The sequence below is a fragment of the Rhododendron vialii genome, chromosome 4a, assembly GCF_030253575.1.
Source record: "Rhododendron vialii isolate Sample 1 chromosome 4a, ASM3025357v1".
Classification (NCBI taxonomy): Eukaryota; Viridiplantae; Streptophyta; class Magnoliopsida; order Ericales; family Ericaceae; genus Rhododendron; species Rhododendron vialii.
The window spans coordinates 6,016,684-6,035,631 of NC_080560.1; the positions used below are offsets into that span (position 1 = coordinate 6,016,684).

The 18,948-nt window shown below is 38.7% G+C and overlaps 2 protein-coding genes across 8 annotated transcripts; one reads left to right on the forward strand and one right to left on the reverse strand.

Annotated features, from left to right (window-relative positions):
- The first annotated feature begins 502 nt into the window (after positions 1 to 502).
- On the forward strand, positions 503 to 3,824 carry LOC131322885 (uncharacterized). 4 transcript variants are annotated; one of them, XR_009199001.1, is made up of 6 exons: positions 503 to 721; positions 890 to 961; positions 1,227 to 1,307; positions 1,614 to 1,657; positions 2,675 to 2,824; positions 3,387 to 3,508. XR_009199001.1 is itself a non-coding variant. In XM_058354442.1 (5 exons), exons 1-5 carry the CDS (start codon positions 683 to 685, stop codon positions 2,850 to 2,852), a joined length of 264 nt encoding a protein of 87 aa, XP_058210425.1. In that variant the 5' UTR covers positions 503 to 682; the 3' UTR covers positions 2,853 to 3,007. The 4 variants fall into 4 exon arrangements, 3 of the variants coding, with proteins under 3 accessions (XP_058210425.1, XP_058210423.1, XP_058210424.1); XM_058354442.1 differs by lacking the exons at positions 2,675 to 2,824; positions 3,387 to 3,508 and adding an exon at positions 2,825 to 3,007; XM_058354441.1 differs by lacking the exon at positions 2,675 to 2,824 and having other exon boundaries at positions 505 to 721; positions 3,387 to 3,824.
- Positions 3,825 to 4,237: 413 nt separating this feature from the next.
- Positions 4,238 to 17,019, reverse strand: LOC131322882 (histidine kinase 2-like). Of its 4 annotated transcripts, none has more exons than XM_058354437.1 (14): positions 16,520 to 17,019; positions 14,521 to 14,790; positions 12,970 to 13,431; positions 11,499 to 11,774; positions 10,088 to 10,257; positions 9,520 to 9,735; positions 9,254 to 9,440; positions 9,000 to 9,051; positions 8,682 to 8,911; positions 8,453 to 8,551; positions 6,845 to 7,521; positions 5,675 to 6,181; positions 5,093 to 5,534; positions 4,238 to 4,597 (listed from the first exon to the last, which is right to left on the reverse strand). In XM_058354437.1, exons 1-13 carry the CDS (start codon positions 16,520 to 16,522, stop codon positions 5,285 to 5,287), a joined length of 3,399 nt encoding a protein of 1,132 aa, XP_058210420.1. In that variant the 5' UTR covers positions 16,523 to 17,019; the 3' UTR covers positions 4,238 to 4,597; positions 5,093 to 5,284. The 4 variants fall into 4 exon arrangements, with proteins under 4 accessions (XP_058210420.1, XP_058210419.1, XP_058210418.1 ...); XM_058354436.1 differs by having other exon boundaries at positions 12,970 to 13,443; XM_058354435.1 differs by having other exon boundaries at positions 15,928 to 17,019.
- Between the last annotated feature and the right edge of the window lie 1,929 nt (positions 17,020 to 18,948).

Here is an 18,948-nt window from a genome sequence, read left to right on the forward strand (position 1 = left end):
TAGCTATAAATATATATATATATATATATATATATATATATATATATATATATATATATATATATATATTCTAGTGGGTTCATATCTTGTGTAACAAAAATATATAACATAAAAATAACAGATTTGATTGGCCATGGGTTATTTGGCCATGGGTTATTTGACCCCACAGTGCTAGTGGCAATATAGTTTCAAACAAGGCTTTAATCCAGTCGAACTCGAGTAACTTAATTCTTTTTTTACACTAACAGATAGTGGAGTAATTCGTAAATAAGACTTCACCCAAAAAAAATCAAACTCTGTCTGTAAAAGTGTAAAAGCGTGTGCTGTTTTGTCTTCCATTGTGGAAGAGCGAGAAAACGATAAATTGTTAAAGGCCATGTTTGGCTGGAAATAGAAAAGAGCACCGCTATTTGCAACCACAAATTTCCTGAACGTAATCTTTTTATCATATGATAAATATTTTCATACCATATATGATAAACAAGCTGCGTTCAGAAAATTTGTGGTTGCAAATAGTCGGCCCCATAGAAAAAGGTGCAAGTTATAGTGTATCCAATTCGTCTAACGGTGTCATTGAAAGCTGATAACTGTGTGATTTGGAATTTTTTGGGCGTTGACTTTTCAGTCATCGACTCTGTTTAAGGCTCCATTCTTGAATTCGGAAAGTGGTAAACAGTGAAGAATGGATCCTCGGCTCTGGCACAAAGTGGCTGCTCTTTCTGGTCTGATTATCTCTCTCTCTCTCTCTCTCTCTCTCTCTCTCTCCATGCAAAACATATATACACAATTGCATGTGCATATACACATATATGAACCCACATTTGAATTTTATGTATCAGTTTGATCTAGTTGACAAAACCTCATTTTTGTTTCAAATACCTTGGAAACGGGAATATCTGCTCTTGGGCTGGGGACTTATAGTGCTCATGGCTTCAAACCCAAAAACCCCACTTACAAAGAGGTTTTGTATTTTATTTTATTTTTTTACCTTTTCTTTCTTTTTACTTAGTATTGTTCTTTTTTTTCAATTTTTTATGTACGATAGGACGTTAGCATGCTAGTATTGTTAGATTACTATGAGGGCGGACTTCCCGTCCATGGGAGTTTCAACAATAGACCTCACGCTCCTTTGGAGCGCTGCACAACCATTGGGCCAAACCTAAGGTCTCTTGGAATTGTTTCATCTACCTGTTTTTTTGGCTTAACAACGCTAAATCTGCTCGAAGGTTTGGCGAACGGCAATTCTGTACCAGTTGGTTCACACTGCTGCTTTGCTTGCTGCTCCTGTAACCACACATCCCAACATTGTGAGCCCTCCCATTCTTCATTTATTTCCTGTATGTCTTTTGGTAACTCAGTATGTCCGGGCCAGACAGATTACACGGTCCTCGACTGATTCCTAGACCAATCTGACCGTCCATCAGCAGGGGTCCAATTAATTATGACTGGTATCGATTGGCCCCACAAGAGTTGCTCGAACCTCATACCTTGGAGGGAGCAAACTCTTGAAGTCTTGAGTATCGGCTCCCATATATGCTACTTCCCCCGTAAATGAATGCAAGCATACATATAATGTTAGATGAATGTAATGTACTATTGGTTTTGATTTGCAGTTTGGAGGCCTTTTGACTACTGGAATTGTGACATTCTCCGGGTCGTAAGTGCCGTTATCTTTTCCTTCTTATTTTCAATGGTATATATAAGTGACATAAGTGGTTTCTTGCAATTGAACTGGCCCTCTGAATTGCAACAATTGGTTCATTTGAAGTTTGTATAGGGGCATCCGAGTATACTTCATTCTAACATTTTCCCAGAATTTAATCATATTTCATAACTAGTCAATTTCCTTTCTTGTGTGGTACTACTAATAAAGATAATAATGTGTAGTTCCTGTGGATTGAGGGTGCAAAAATGATAGACAGAAAACCATTAGAGGTCTCAAATCTTGCTTCCCAGACCATGTCCTACTTTTCTAGTGTGATATAGTCCATAAATGCATATGCTGATCATAAGAAGGAAGTCTAGGGTTTGTCCCCTAGGAACCACAGTTTAGATTGCATTTCCCTAGAAAGAGACTCAATTACCTCTGACCTGTCAGAACATTTCTACATCTTCGAGCATTCGAAAACTGCAACGTTCAAATATTTAGACATTATCTTCGTTAATATGAGATTTTGCTTTCAGAGTACTAATTTTTTTTTTGTTTTTCAAAACATCTCCTAATGTTGCCTTGTTCCAGATTTGACAATGCCATTTTTTAGCGGGCTTTAGGCGGACCTTTGGGGTAACGTTCTGCAAAGGTCTTGCTATAATTCTGCTTTGGCGGCTCTTATAGCAAACCGTTGGGGACACACTAAGGACGTAGGAACTTATTCACCTAAGCTTCATCTAGATTTGTTGCTGAAAACTTGTAGAGAGTTACAGTGCCATGATTGAGCCACTAAATCTAGAGGCCTCGATCCACTACGTCTTGAACTGATTTTAGTGCCTTTATCTCGGAAAAATCAGAAGTTTGAGTTTTATTGAGCCAATAGTTGTGAATGATCGTGTGGCATCTGTATGCCAGACATGTCTTGCACTATGTGTTTTCATAGTACCTAGCCACAGCCCTTTAGAATGTTGAAATAATATTCAGCATGACTTTTAATTGCCATGTTCTGTTGAGCAATGACAGTGGCTGATAATCGAAAAATGGGACAAAAGTATGATGAACCAGAAGTCTTTGAGTGGATGATCTGATTGCGGGTGTAACCGATTCGAGTAGTCCTTGTTATCCCACTGGCTTGGATAATCTCTGTTACATTGAATTGGCATGTGGGTACAGGTACATGGCTAATTTTCGGACCCATTAAATCCGGATGTCAAGGACATGGGGACACTGGAAAAACATTCATATTTGTCAATGTAATTATTTCGTTAGTATTTCTTAAGGTTGAATGATGTTTACAAGGTTCCATATAGCTTCTCATGCATAGCAAGAGAGTTTTTTTTTTTTTATCTGGCATAGCAAGAGTAAACTTGAAATGCTAAATATGCTTTCAGGGCGACTGTCCAACCAAAAAGTCATACACAGCCCATACTCTTGCCCAAGTATCTGGTGTCTGACAAAGTCCATCAAAGGTAGTATACGAGATTCAATATACGGCACCCATTTGCCAGGTCTCGTAAATTCTGTTGGGGGGGGTTGAGTTTAAGTTTTAGGTGTCGCAGAAGGAAAAATGTGCTATTACCTGCCTCTAGGGTGAAATGTTGTTCTCTTGCAATTACAATTTCCAGATTGAAGACGCTACTGTGAGCTTAGTAGAAATTTGCTACCGCCGACTTGTGAATGTTGAGTTATATGTGATCAGAAATCAATGTTAACACCACTTTCTGAAATTTCGCAGGTGTTATGTTGTGGCATTGCTCGAGGACAGAAAGTACGGTACCTTAGCTCGATTTGGTGCCTGTGCGTTTATTGCCGCTTGGGCGAGCTTGCTTTTCTAAGATTTCAATCTGGCGGATTGAAAGAGGGTGAGTTTCTCCTAAAAAGTTCATCTAGAGCTGAAAGACCTTACAAACAAGATGTTTCTGCTAAGTGGACTTTTGATTAATGTGTGAGGAGAGCGACCTATCTCGAAATCCATGTTTGTGTGGGCTTTAGCCTATTTAGCCCGTTTCAGCTATCTTTAATCTGTATTTTTGTGGGATTTAGCCCGTTAAGCCCATTTGAAAACACATGAAAGTGTGAAGAGAGCACTGTTGTGACCTTGGGGAGTGGAACTCACATATAAATATGCTCTTGTAATTTCCATCGTTTATAACTGTTTCAGTGTGTTGTCTAATGTTTTCTAATGTAAATATGCCCAGTGCGAGTCTTGGTTCTTAGGTCAACCTTTGGTTTGATGTTCCCCTCCCCTTTCTCGATGTACATTTATCGAGTTTCATCTATAAAATATCATTTGCCAATAAAAACAAAAATTTATCCCAGGGCAGCAGTACGGCTGGTTGCCGGAAAACCTAAAAACTTGGCCCCTCCTTGCTACATCTTCTGGTGGGAAATCAAGATATTTACCAAAGTGGATATCATAGCAATAGTCATCAGAATTCAAAATCCAAAATGGGGATCTCTCTGATCAACCACATTGTGCTATCCAAATTCTTGATCCGAACACAGCCTTAATTGTGCGATCAGTTAGACGATCGCAAAGAACTAACACTAATAAGCCGCGACTCAGATGGATCATGACTAAATCAGTTCTGCTAAAACACTTATTCCTTTCATCAGAATTCTAAAACACCAAAAAATATGTTGCAACCTCTATGGTACAATACACCAGGTGACAGTTACAAAATTACAAACTACAAAGATACAACTAAAGCTATACAAACACCTCCAATTACGTCCAAGATAACCAAATTAGGGGGACGGGTTGTCGGAGGTTGACGCTATGTTGAATCCAAATTTTCCTGCCTAGATGCGTACACATTTTCCATAAAAAATCCCAAGATGACGAAGAATAAATCCTTCCTTATATGTATACCTGCTTTGAGGAAGGGTTGCCGATTTCTTCCCAGCCCGATCCATGCATCTTCATATGACCAAATTATAGGATTCCTAAAATAGAAAAATAAGGAGGAAAACAGTCATTCACTTGACTATGAAACGTGCAGAACATATGTAGCAAATCATTAAAAACTCAAGTTTCTCTAGACTACTAGTAAGTAGTAACACCGTAACACCTTTTCCAAAAAGAAAAAATTACTAGCAATATGAAAAATCCTGAAAATGAATTATGATCCACATTCGGCTATTTTTTATCCAACCTCCAGCATTCGGCAGACCAAACATTTATGATATTGATGAGACATTGATCAAAAAGAAGAAACAAAAAGATGGTTACAACAGGTTTATGGGTCTGTATATAAATCACTTGTGGCGGCGAATTTGCAAAATAAAAAATAGAACAGCTAAGGAGGAGGCGTATCTGGGCAAATTAAGATCTTGATAGAACATTCAAGAAACTGGGAATGTGAGGACTGAGGGTGGTTCAGTATTTGAGATCTAATAGTAATAAGAAAAGAATATGCAGGTGTAAGGCAAAGCAATTACCATGCAAGGAAAGGTGAAAAGGATGCAGATGGGAAGGGTCTGTCATGGCCTGGCATAGCGGTAGATCATGTGAGTAGTCAGTAGTTTTGAACCCGAACTGTTTGGCTTTCTGATTCAAAAATAAGCCAGAGCAAATAGTTGACGGGATCATAAACGAACAACTGCTGCCGTAACAGTCACCTTCCCACTCAGTCAACCAGACTCAAAGAATCGTGCCACTGCAGAATACAGCTGCTCTTGATCAAACGGCTTGGACACGTAATCATCCATACCGAACTTCATGCACTCCTCTTTATTCGCTTGAATCACATCAGCTGTCATTGCAAATATCGGCGTGTGCCAATGGGCCACATTAGAAAACATCTCACTGGATGCTTCGCCAGACTCAATTCTCTCATTAAACTTGCGCTCAAGATTACGTATTCGCCGCGTGGCATCAAAGCTGTACAATAGAGAAAAACACTATCAATCACAACCCAGTGCTTACGACCAATAATCACCAAAGTCTGGCAGAATACTCTGGGATTTTTTTGCACTCATAATTAAGGAAAATGAGAATACTTAGAGAAGACGAGCCATTACCCATCCATTTCTGGCATTTGGAGATCCATGAAGCAAGCATCAAAGTTGTGAGGGGGCTTGAGTATCTCTAAAGCAGCCTTTCCACTTTCTAAACAGGTAACAATCGCTCCATACTTCTTTAGAGCACCTTCTGCCACTCTTCTGTTAACAAGATTGTCATCTACCACCAAGATGCGCTTGTTTCTTAAAAGGACTCCGAGAACGGGGGGTTTTCCTCCACTTGCTTGCCTCTTCTTGCCGATAGTTGGCACTTCTTGGAAGCAAAAGATTAGCACGCTTAATCGAAGAGGCTTAATTAGCACGTTATCCACTAAACAAGCTGATTTTAGCTCATTGCGCTCAGTAGGAGGTATGGAGGTTGCCAATAGAAATATCTTGGGCAGGGTTTCTGGGACTTGTGTTCTGCTGTTTTGCCTAAGCTCTTTGAGCAGACGGTGGAATGGATGACTTGAATCTGCTCTCCAAACATCTTTCTCGACAAGAACCATTGAAAAATGTGATGATTCACTGGACATTACAACCAACAATAACTTCAGTGGAAGATCAAAAAACAAAGAGCTTATGGAAAAGAAGCTTTTCACAATTCCTTACTGCAAAGATCAACAACATTCTATTACGAGTACTACTCCACACAACGCGACAATAGGTTAAATAGTCGCATGGATATTTTCCTGATTGAAGGCACAAACTAAAGTATTGGCTTACCAGGAATGAAATTCAGAAGTATCCAGTTATTATTATTATTACTTCTTTTTGAAATGAGTATCTAGTCATTGGGCATCAAATAACAGAAATCTATTGATTGCTACACTGCCAACAGGTTAAGAGTTGGGCCTTTGTCTGCTTTAAGTCGCATCTGCTTTGGAAGGAAAAACAATTCCTACCAAAACAAGGATATGACCACCATAGTAATTGGTAGAAGTTTTTTCCCTTGAAAATATACTAGTTATTAGATGCAAAATACAAAGATTTCGTACTCCATATGTGGTGGACAAATCCGGCAAATATCGTACATGAATTTTCGAGGCTTAGTTTCAAATTACTATGAGTTAACAACCTGAAGAAAGATAATTTGTGTACTATTCCTGTTCAACAACTTCTATTAACTAGAGCACGCTATGATATTCAAGCTTTCACAGATAAACCCAGAAATTAATTAAAGAATTTTACCTTGAGTTTGAGTCACTTCTAGAAAGATAAGCACAAGCAGATTCCATACTGAAAGCTATATGATCGACAATAATTCCCAGTCTCTGAAGATGATATCTGGTGACCTCAGCTCGGATGCTTTTATCATCAACCACCAATGCCCTAAGCCCCCTGAAGTCTGAAACAGCAGGGTCATAATACTGCTGCTTTGAATCCAAACTACTTGTTTCTCCTTTTCTCAAAACCACCGTAAAAGAAAAAGTACTGCCAGTACCGGGTTCGCTCACAAACCCTATCTCTCCACCCATAAGGTCCACCAATCGCTTGCTAATGCTCAACCCAATTCCAGTGCCACCATAAGTTCGTGAAGTGGAACTATCAGCCTGCATAAATGGCATGAAAATACGACTTTGTGCATCTCTTCGGATTCCCACGCCAGTATCTTCAACCGTCACTAACAATTTGACGTTTTCATATTCCTCCGGCAACTCTGTGCCACTACTAAAATTTCTGAAATTCTTCCAACTCTTCCACCTGTCAACCACAGGGAACCCACTCAATGTATTATAAGAGTTCTTTGACGAGTTGGGTACCAAGGTCAAGCTATGTTTCAGCACTCCATCCCTAGACTCAAATGGTTGTCTCACTTCCTCTGCAAGATGTACTGAGACAAAAATATGCCCTTTGTCATTCGTGAACTGCAATTGGAACATTTGAGGTATTAGTAAACTGCAAATTTGCAACCAACAAATGTAATTTTTCGAGAGATAAATCCATATGACTGGAGTAAAGTTGGCAATAGATAAAATCATTTGATCAGGCTGATATCTGGTGAAGAAACACCACCACAATTCCATGTGCCCAGAAACAAATCTGTGCAGCTGGTGGATTAGTTCCATGTTCTCATATTAGCTAGGAAATTATATAGCATCATCAACATTCCAATAGATTGTGAACATAGGATCCTATTGTTCTGATGGTCCTTTCTTTTTACCTTTGTTTTTATAGCTTTTGTCTTTTCACCATTCGAGGATACACATTTTACCGCAATAGAACATGTTCCGCTTTAATGTCCACTATCACAATCGTCTGAGAAATATGTTGAGGTCAAGGGAACAGATTGTCAACCAAAAGCTGAAGTAAACACATTCCTAGTGTTTAAGTTCTTGGTTCCAACAGTGCTCCAGTCAATCAAATTGAAAGAAGAGTAGAATCATGTTATAATGAAGTTTTTAGCATGGAGACTGCACAGCAGCAGCAGCAGTAGTACTAGGCAAAACAACATAACAATTCCTGTATATGACATGAATATATCATGTGCGCCCAACTCTTACCCGTTTCCAAGAAATGCACTTGAAAAAAGTAAAGCCATCTTCCATCAGACATGAAAAGAGCAAATCTATCCTCAAAAATAATTAAGTTCACATGCTTCAAGCACAAAAGCAGTCATATTCAAGAAATACTTCTATCCAAAATGAACTATGAAACTGCAAATTTCGATAATTCAAGGCCCTCCCACAAGTACAGAGTGGCAGGCAAGATATCCTTTTCAGACCCATTCAACCAACTCACAATAAAACAAAGAACTCAAACAAGCAAAGACTGGAACCATTGCAGAAAACAACCAACCTTAATTGAATTTCCAACGAGATTAGTAATTATCTGCCGAAACCGTCCAGGATCTCCAACAACAACAGCAGGAATTTGATCGGAGACGTAAACTGCCAACTTCTCTCATGCAGAGGAACACAAACAACAAAGTTCATGTAAGAACTATATATGGTCACCGCAATACATTGCCTTCCAAATACATATGCATACGAAACATCAACGAAAAGTGCAATAACTTGTGAGTTACCTCTATCCCTTTCTTAAAAGATTTGCCTGAGAAAAGTGACAAAACATTATCAAGAACAGCACGCAGATCGAAAGGTACGGCCTCGAGCTCGAGCCTTCCGGATTCTATCTTAGCTTGGTCGAGAACCTCATTAATCAAAGATATTAAATCTTGCCCACTAACAAGAGCAGTTTGGGCATAATCCAGTTGGTTTGCATCAAGACCTGTGTCCATTAGCATTTGCAGCATACCTGTATTTAACGCAAGGCTATTTTCAGTGAAGTGTTATACCCAAGTATAAAACTTAATGGATCTTGATCGAAAAGGTATTTCAATCACCTAAAACGCCATTCATGGGGGTCCTGATCTCATGAGAAACAGTCGCAAGAAACTACAAAAGACAGAAAATTTTGGTCAAGGACATTGCAAGAAGAACACATTTGGACAAGGTATAATTCCTGTGATGAAAACTACAAAATTCATGAATCCAAATATTTTGGGAGAAACGAAGAAAAGCAATGAAGTTGAGGATTTTCCAGATATATTCAAGAGTGTGAATTTGCCTGTCCCTCCTACCAGGGAAAAAAATGAACCTGAGATTTTGCAACATCTGCAGCTTCAGCACGGTATTTGAGCACCATCATGTTCTGATAGTCACGCTCCACCGTTGCAATTCGGAGTCTTGCAGCATTAAATATATGACCCAGAAGGAAAGTGATGACAAGAGTTCCCCCTGATGCCATTATTGCAATCCAATGTGGAGAGGGTTTTTGCTTGAACCTGCATCCAGAAGAAGAATAAAAAGCCGGAAGTTGGAATACCTGTTCTCATTTACACCAAACCACACGTGACAACTGACCTGCAGTGCATCTCATGTTTCCGTGCTGGATCACCAAAATCAAGGCTGCTAATATGCAGTAGACCGGTATCGATGACATCATCAGGACCGTACATTTTGATGGGTTCATTTTTATTGGTTGTGTCGTAAACATGCACAACAATAGTTTGTTTACTTGCAAGCTGCTGTAACAGCTTCTCCACCAGAGATGGGACATCATAAGATGCACCTAGATACCTTTCAAAAAGCAAGCCACGAAATCAAAAAGTCAACAATCCAATCCAATAGACAATGAGGCATAGTGGTAACTCCAAGACTATGAAATACTCCATCCATCCCTTTTTCGACTGTCAAGCCCTTTTATCAGATCAACAAATATTGTATATTTTTCAGAAAAAGCTAGAGATTTTTTCCGCCAAATCATAAGAGTTCAATTAGTTCTTGTAGAGGTCAAAATCATCTAAAGGGAAAAGGACAGTGAAAAAGGACGTTGGGCATGGTGAAAAAGGACAGCAAATGCGAGTCAGAGGAAGTAATTATTTTGTAGATGTCATAGAGGGAAAAAAAAAATCTGAATAGGTTGATTTACCCGACAGTAGCATTAATACGTTGCTCTGGTTTAGCATCCTGTGGGAGATGAGTGCTATACACAGCAAAAGTTAGTACAACCCCAAGGTGATTTGATTTCAATAAGTTAAACGGTGTTGTGAGGACTCCCTTTCCAGATGCCCTAGCTCGCAAGATGTTCTCTCGATCTTCCTACAGCAATTAGACAAATGAGATGTTTACCCAGAAGAAATACTGCCATTATGGAAGAAATTATTCTTCTTAGTACAAGTTATCATAAGGTTTATCCCTGTTATTAAGTTATAGTAGCCCCAAAAGCTTAAGCTGTTAGGAAATAGGTGCAACATAACAATGTATATCAAGCTATGAGCTATCTAACACCCTTCCTCGTGTGCAGGTCTTGCATGTGAAAGATGCAAATTTTCATAGATAGAGCAAAGCAGAACGTGAAGGGGAGAAGTAGAATGCAAACTGAAAACACATGGAAAGAGAAACTTGAACCCAAGACCTCTTGCAACCTTACCTCCGATACCATGTTAAGTTACCATTAGTCCCACAAGCTTAAGCCGTTAGGAAATGGGCCCAACCATGTATATCAAGCTATCTAACAATCCCAACTAGTAGACGGCCATAGGTACCGGGAGATGAGTGAGGTACTATTCAGAGCTACACTAAAGACCCCACGACAGTTCGCCATGGGTCCCACAATATTGTGCATGTTGCAAAGGTGCCTAAGCTAGACTGTTGGGCAGAGAAGAAGGGAAAAAAAAACAATTCCTTGGGTTGGAAAGTGGAACTGCAACCCGACATGGTAAAAAAATTACACCACAAATCTTAATGCACAGATCTGGTTAAAATCATCAAGCATGCTCAATAAACCATACCACGTAATCAAATCATATGCAAGTTTTATCTCCATGGTATATGTCTGAACGCATGTTATACACAACTCATATCATTTTTACTCTTTCTTCATTCAATACATAGTGGAAATTGGAATGAGCTGTAAGTATACTCAGCTACACATTCCACGTCAAAATTCGTATGAGCCGAAATGTACCCAGCTACACAACTGGAAAACCACATCAAAATCTTTCTGGCTGTTTGCTTGCATTCTTTTCTTGATTGTTCTTTTCACATTGTGTTTTCGATTGGCAAATTTCTCAACAGCTTTGCATTCATCACTTGGGTAATTGCCTCTAAGGGTAAGGACTGAGGGGGATCTTTTATCTCTGTCAAAAGGTACTCAACCAAAGGTGAAAATAGTGGGGGTAGGACCAGGAAGGGAACCACATCAGTTGATAGAGGCATGCTAGTCAAATTTGATTGGTTGCAATTCACATGGATTTACAAGAGGTAAAACTGGAATCAATAGCTTCATGAACAGAAACTGGTCCCAAAAACAAAAGAAATAAAAAGCTAACAAGTCGCACCTTTCCAGACATCATATCAATAGATACGATATGGGAGACAGTTTCTTGAGCAAAAATAACCGGTGCATATTCATCTTGAGGGGGTGAAGGATCCAAGTTTTGGGGGTCACAATCTTGGATCAAACTTTGATCTTCAGTTTCCATTTTTTTTATTGTCCATCCATGCTCCTCCTCAAATTCTTCCCTCTCCGTGTGAAGAACTCTCAAGGCATAGGCAACTCCACTCGTAAGTGGCCTCTCAAAAGCTGTTCTTTCAGTGTATTCCCCAAAGGTTTTCTGCAGATGAAACGGAAATTGTCAGGGTGGTCACAATCACTACCACAACAAAACAGAGCAATATAGTACAACAAACTTCTTTATATCCTGGGGAGTATGTCCTGAGAGGTATTACTATACAGGTAACATTAATGTTGGAGTTTGTCCCCAATCAGTTAATTATCACCTCAAAAAACTAGTATATGAACAGAGCAATATAGTACAACAAACAAACTTCTTTATATCCTGGGGACTATGTCCTGAGAGGTATTACTATACAGGTAACATTAATGTTGGAGTTTGTCCCCAATCGGTTAATTATCACCTCAAAAAACTAGTATATGAGCTTGGGCAGCCTCTCCACTCATTGCCAATTGGTTTTGAGTTGGATGATTAAACATGGTATCAAAGCTAGGGTTTCAAAGAATTTGTTCCCCCTTGTTTGTGCCATAAATGTACTGTTTGTTGTGATCCATGTTGCATGGATCGTTTGTTACCCTCCACGTGCGAGTCGGAGGTCGCACATGCAGAGGAGTCTTGGAGTTTGTCTAACATCGGTTAATTATTAACTCCAAAACTAGTACATAAGCCTGGGCAGCCTCTTCACTCATTATCAATTAGTTTTGAGTTGGATGCTTTAACAACAAGAAGAGCTCACTCAAAAGTTTAAGAGTTGTCATTACTTATACACCGAAGATCACCCAAGAACTACCGATGTGGGAGGGGGTGGTTACAACATCAACAATATGGTTTTCTCGTAACGACCTTACATGTGTTGCATGTATTAAGTTCCATATCAAAATTTTGCATTACGAATGCTAATTATATAAGTCGGAGCAATGAGCCCGTTTGGCATCCATTGACCGGCCCTCACTGGAAATTAGCCAAAGGGCTGACAACTGACATCAATTAGGTTCACAGTTCCTGCTCTGCTTTATGCATATATACCTTGAATCCCCAAGAAGACTTCAATGCAGGATTCAGCTCACCTACATGGGTAGGTTCATTGCTTCGTTCCCAGTTGTTGGTCCATCTTTCCATTTTGGGCCAACCCAAATGTTTTGCCCCTTGGAAAATTCAACGCATAAAATATTAATCCCAAAACTCCCCCTTTAAATAATGGAGGGGCAATGATGGAAATAAATGTCTGTTAACTAGAATATAAATGCTACAAGGATGGGAAGGGAAAAGGTGACAGGCGGTTAGAAAACCTTACCTGGTCAATAGCAGAAGGTTCTTTCCCGTGGTGAAATGCGGAGACCAAGATTGCCAAGGCATGCACATGATTCATGCTTACGTTGAACTGATCCTGCAGCATCCTTGCCCTTTCATCACACATGTTGGAAAGAGTCTCTTCCCTTTTGGAAACATCACCCTTCCTTATATACCAAAATAAACAACCAGAGATAACCAACCCTGTTACAACCCCCCCGATAAGGACATTTAACCTCCAATTCCGGCTACTTTTTGAAGAACTCCAGACTTGCTGTTGTTGTCTCTGCTGTGGCGACAGCTGCTGTTGAAAAAGCTTCCATTTCTCATATCCCAGAAATTTTTTGCATAAGCAAGGCATAAGGCAGCTAAGTACTACCCCCAAAACAACCCAACAACAAGCTTTCACCAAACAGAAAGATAAGCTTTGGCATTGCTCTACTACCATAGCTCCAAAAGCCCTTCTCTGCAATACATACTGGTCAAAACCAAAGACAGACCATTAGCAAAAGCAAATGGCAAATATGCATAATTTCTCTTGGCTTTTGCATATTTCTAACAACTTTCCACCAAAAGTATCGAAACAAGGAATCCTTTAGCAAAAGTAAAAAAATGACATACATAGGTAGTCTGGGAAGGCATGAAAAGGAAATTCTCCTATAATCATTAACAGGGCCGGCCCCGACCTAAGGCGACTAAGGCATCAGCCTTAAGCCCCCAAATTTTGGCCCAAATTTTGGCCCAAATTTTGGGCCCCAGATAGTATAGACAGGTATGCAATATATATTTAATCTAGTGCTTATATAATAATTGAGCTGCCTGTCCCAGTGGAAAAGCTTAATTTTGCTATCCAATAGCTACATGGTTCAAGTCCTAAGGACCCCTCTCTTTTCCTTCTTCATAAGAATATTTTTTTTCCTCACATACTCTCACTACCAAAAGGGATATTTTTTTGATACGTACAAAAAATTATATGAGCGAAAACTATTATTTATCGGAACAATGAAACAAATTATGGAAAAAGACAAAATATGGGAGCGAGTAACTATCATTTTGAGGTTAGTTTTATTTTAGTTTTTCTAAAAGAAACCATAGGGCCCCAACTTTATAAGTCGTCTTAGGCCCAGAGAATCTCAGGGCCACCCCTGATCATAAAGTAAATATATCAGTAGTTACTAGCACAGGACTAGAAAGATTCAAAAGCCAACCGTATGGGAAAGTATTTTATTCCGCGGTCACAAAATGTTCCAACTCAATTATACTTCTAATATACAAATTTTCAGTTGCGCTTGTGGATCTATTAATATGACCGAACAACAAAGATTTTCAAACCAGGATTCTTTCTGCATTCTTACTACCGTATTTCCACTCCTTAAAGATTTCTTCGCTTCTTTTTGGTAGCCTTTTCTGAAGTATTTAGTCAAATAGGCATGCTAAGAATATTTATCAAGAACCCACATAAATAAATTTTGGAACTTCCCAGCTTGAAAAGCCCATCTCAAGTCATAGAAAATTCAAGAAAGCAAATTTGTGATTTAGCACGACACAGCTCTACCTTTTCACAATTCCGATCACCGGATGCAGTTGTAGAAATAGAACATGAGGCAGAGGATAGGGACTTATCCTCCGGCAAGTACAGGCCAGGTGTACCGGGGACATCCTCTTCTCGAGCAGGGCATTGATTCTGGAATTCTATATCTTCGGCAATCATGCCATGATGGCTTCCAAATTCCTGCTTCTCTGAACGCAAAACCTCCATAGCACAGGCTACATCACTAGGCAACATTTCATAATGAACATTATTCGTATGTTGCAAGGGCATGATCTGCGAACACAAATTAAAAGGTATGAAAATGGGATGTTAAGGTTACACTGGTACAAAAATTGGATGTATGGGTCCACCATGTCAACTTGGATTTTACTAAAAGTTCTCTCTTTCTGATTGATATGTATTGCTCTTGCATCTTTTATACAAGTGATTTCTATAATTATAACTGCAATCCAGAATAAGTTCATGAAACATCTTTCATCAGTTTCATGAGTGCTAGCAAGGGAAAAAGAGATGGCTTTTTCATATCATGTGCCTTTGAGAAGGTAGCAAAAGGAAAGAAACGATATGTTTCTAGTATCTTATAATCAAGATAGTATTCCGGGTAATCTTCTAAGGAACACATAGCGACCATGATATCAGAACTATACATCTACACCAAGCATCATATAAACATCGTACAGTTGAAGCCTCAAATGAGCAAAATCTTAGTGGTTATATGCTTATGCTAAACTACAAACTTTGCCATTAATGATACAGTCACCACAGCATAAACACATTTCTGCACGATTTTTAGAACTAGTTCTATAAGGTAGGAAAAACAAAGACATTTTCAACCTGTAATTCCATTTCAAGAGGTAAACATGAGGAGGTCTTACTATGTATCGCTGAACACCGACAATACAATTGGACTGGAAAAGAAAGGACAAGTTGAAAACCTAAACTAAAAAGCCATTCCACAGCTTAACTTAATAACTCCTCTGTCATAAGTATTTCTCACTTCTTGTTACTTCCACTGCAGAACAAATCAAAATGGAAGAAGAGTCATTTCTTTGGGATAATTGTATCGATAACTCCATTGTAAAACAACAAAACGGTTACTTCAGGTTTACTCATTACACTTTAATCTTCATTTCTGCATATACCCTCAGAAATTTAGGGCCTCAGCAAAATGACAAAAAGAATATGTATTACTACAGATCCAGAATTGAACTTCCACAATCCTTCTTTGTTCAGTTAACTTCCTAGAGCTTTACTCTGGCTTTAATTGGGACACGCAGGTGGGCAGTGAAATTGGCCTAGGATTCGTCGAGGTGCGTGTAGCCGGACACCCAATTTACAAAAAAAAAGCACATCCTAACCTACAGAACAAAGATACAAGGTTAAGCGACTTAAGATGTATAAACAAAATACCTGATCTGATCCACAGAACAAAGAATCCAAATCATGAAATTGTTCCTTGCTGACATTTAAATATTCTGGAAAAACCCTATCATCTTTGTCTTGAGACAAACTTAGCGCCTCATCCTTTGGACTCCCATCATTCAAACCAGAGAAAAACCAAATAGACCCAATACCAGCAGCACCCAAAAGCCATACAAACAGAAGCACTGTTCCCCACTTCCAGACTCTATTAGACTCATGCAAAGGCTCCTTTGCCTTCTTCAGCTTAGGACTGCTTGAGAATTTACCATTAGAGCCACAGTGCTTGCAACTCAAAGACATCTTAACCAGAATCCACCTACATGTCCTCAACAAGAGCCTGGAAAGGTTGAGAGAAACCCCGGATAGAGCAGAAAAAGTCATCAGCTTTACGCCTAAGGGATACCCACTATGAGGATTTAAGCCTAAACCCAGTCCCCAAATACAAGAAAATCAAACCCACAAAGCTCAGAGACTAGCCAAACACAGACCTTCAGCTAACCCGATGGAAAAATAGAAGAAAAATGAAGAAACTGAGAGAAATCCAGTTAAATCCTTGGCATATTAAGCTTCGACTACTCACCATATATGAGGTACCTCTTCAATTTCTTTGTTTTCTGCCAAACCCCTTTTAGAGGACACAGACGAAAGCACATCACGCCGAACAAACTGGTTCACACCCAGTTGCTATTTTAGCAACCTGTGGTGGAACCATTAATGTGACAGGAAAAAGAAATGGGTTTATTCCCTATTCCAAGTTTTTGCTTGCTCACACAGCTCTGTTGGGCAGAAAGAAGAATCTTTTTTTTCTTCTTGAAATTGAGCAGGAAGGAAGAATCAAGTTCAATACTTTTTTTATCTTGGAAATAAACTCATCATCAAAAGGGAACAGGTGAAACCCAGTTGGTTTTACCGAAAACCCAGCTGGAATCAATGATCGGAATGTGAGATAAAAGAGGTGATTCTCTCTCTCTCTCTCTCTCTCTCTCTCTCTCTCTCTCCGGTTTGGGGATTTTAGCATATGTTGTTGAAGTTGGGTTTACATCATTATCTCATCATCTTCTAGTAGGAAAAGTTAAAGCAAAGCCAAACACAACAAAGGAAAGAATCACCCAAATAAAGATTTTCCCACCCAAAAAAACAATAGACAATTGGGAAAAAAGATTTTAAGACGTAATTTTATTTTTCACCTTTTTTTTCATTTTGCATTTCTTTTGCTTTTCACAGCTTTGAAAGGGACAGGACCGTGGGACTAGGCTCTGTGCCTTCTCTGGTGTTCAAGGCCAGAGACAGTACTATGTTCAATGAGGAAATGCACTTTATGCTAACATGCGCCTGGGGTGGTGGTTTTTAAACCTACGCATGACTCTTTGGAAGATTGTTGATTTGGCCAAATATGGCCATCCATGTCGCCTATATACCGTAACAGATGGGGCAAATCCAAAATAGTATACAATTAGAAGGCAAAAGAACCAATGCGATTAAACAAAGTGGAATTAATTAGCTTAATCACTCAAATCCAAGCTATGATTAGTATGACCACTACTACTGTTTCTGCAATTGGGGGTATTTTGGTCAGTTTACGGGCGCATAAATAATTCTTCCTTGGCCGGATCATAATACCATTCAGGCCAAGACTAGAAAATTTAAAAGTAATTACTTTTTTGAGGCCTGACTCTAATAATTGAATATTGGTCAGTTGTATGAAGAACAAATCCACCAACCGACCAGACCACTAACCCTTGAGGCTCAGAGATATTTTATTCATGACATGCTCATGTGTTTAAGAAACATATAGACAATGATACTGGATATCGATATCTGGTTTTGAACTGAACATATCCCTCGAACAAAACTAAACACAAAATTATGTTAAGAAATTGAACAGGAAGATGATATTGTACCTCACCCAACATTAGCTTAAAATAGAAAATTACTGTTTATATATATTATATATAAGAGAGATAATGAAGCATGTGTGGCAGAGAGAGATCCTGAAGCAATGCTTTATTGGCCAATAATGGTGTATTCTGCTAATTAAAAATAAACGTGATGTATTGTGAGAAAATGACCTGTCTCGTAAAATAGAAAATCAATAATTAAAAAATACAAAAACTTAGCGCAACGGGACCTAATTTCTTACCTTCGTTTGTGCAAATATTACATTCGTTCAAGACTATTTATTGCTCTCCTCGTGTGGTCGTAGTACTCCTCCCACAAGTTTTTTTAGTTAATCTAGCTAGTTAACAATCAAATGCTCATTGTCAACTTTATTGTAAAAGGAAGTTTAAAAAAAGTACTCCTTGTCGACTTTTGCCTTATAGCTAATTATCAAGAGGAAGGATTAAGATATATTCCTAAATAAAATGGAAAGTGCCCTTATAGTTAATTAATATTTATAAAAACGTGTTGATCAGGGGAATTGTTTTTTAGAGAACAGTAATAGCAAGGGTTTAAATAGTTCTGTTCAGATAAAACCTACAATTAAGACTTTAATTTTTGAGCTAATATAAAAAGAAAAAACAAGAGAAAAGCTCCAAAGGATTTTGCTACGTTGACATGAGAAAGCTAATACGAGCGTTTGTCATCCATGACGTCTCATGTTTTAAATTCCTCAGAGACCAAACATTTCAACCTTAGGGGCACTAGGGAGTCTATAGAGACGTTAGAAGAAAAAAAAAAAAAAAAAAAAAAAAAAAACAAGTAAACGAAGGGCAGGGTTTGGAAATAGTTGAAAAGGTGAAGGATAAAATGGACTTCAAAAGTTCACAATCCAAAATCAGAATCCAAAAGTAGTTCTGCATCTACTTTTTGGGATTGTGCCCGTTTTGAGAAGTAATTCTAGCATAATCTATCTTATAATCCGCATCACACACTTAGAAAAATGCAGAAGCCAGAATTCAAAATTAGGCCGAAAATCAGCACCAAACACCCACTAACTTTAGGGTCTCAAAATTAGTCAAAGTGCAGAAGCAAACTGAGTCGATCATTCAGTTATAATTTTTATTTTTT

Bases quoted from the DNA above. Each gene is read 5' to 3' on its own strand.
- LOC131322885 (XM_058354440.1), top strand. From the start codon at position 683: ATGGATCCTCGGCTCTGGCACAAAGTGGCTGCTCTTTCTG. The intron at 723-1,226 runs GTCTGATTATCT...ATCTGCTCGAAG, and splicing joins CAAAGTGGCTGCTCTTTCTG to GTTTGGCGAACGGCAATTCT. The intron at 1,658-3,386 runs GTAAGTGCCGTT...GAAATTTCGCAG, and splicing joins ATTGTGACATTCTCCGGGTC to GTGTTATGTTGTGGCATTGC.
- LOC131322882 (XM_058354434.1), bottom strand. From the start codon at position 16,320: ATGACTTTTTCTGCTCTATCCGGGGTTTCTCTCAACCTTTCCAGGCTC. The intron at 10,258-11,498 runs GTGCGACTTGTT...TAATTGCTGTAG, and splicing joins TTGATATGATGTCTGGAAAG to GAAGATCGAGAGAACATCTT. The intron at 8,552-8,681 runs GTAACTCACAAG...GCATGAGAGAAG, and splicing joins CTTTTAAGAAAGGGATAGAG to TTGGCAGTTTACGTCTCCGA.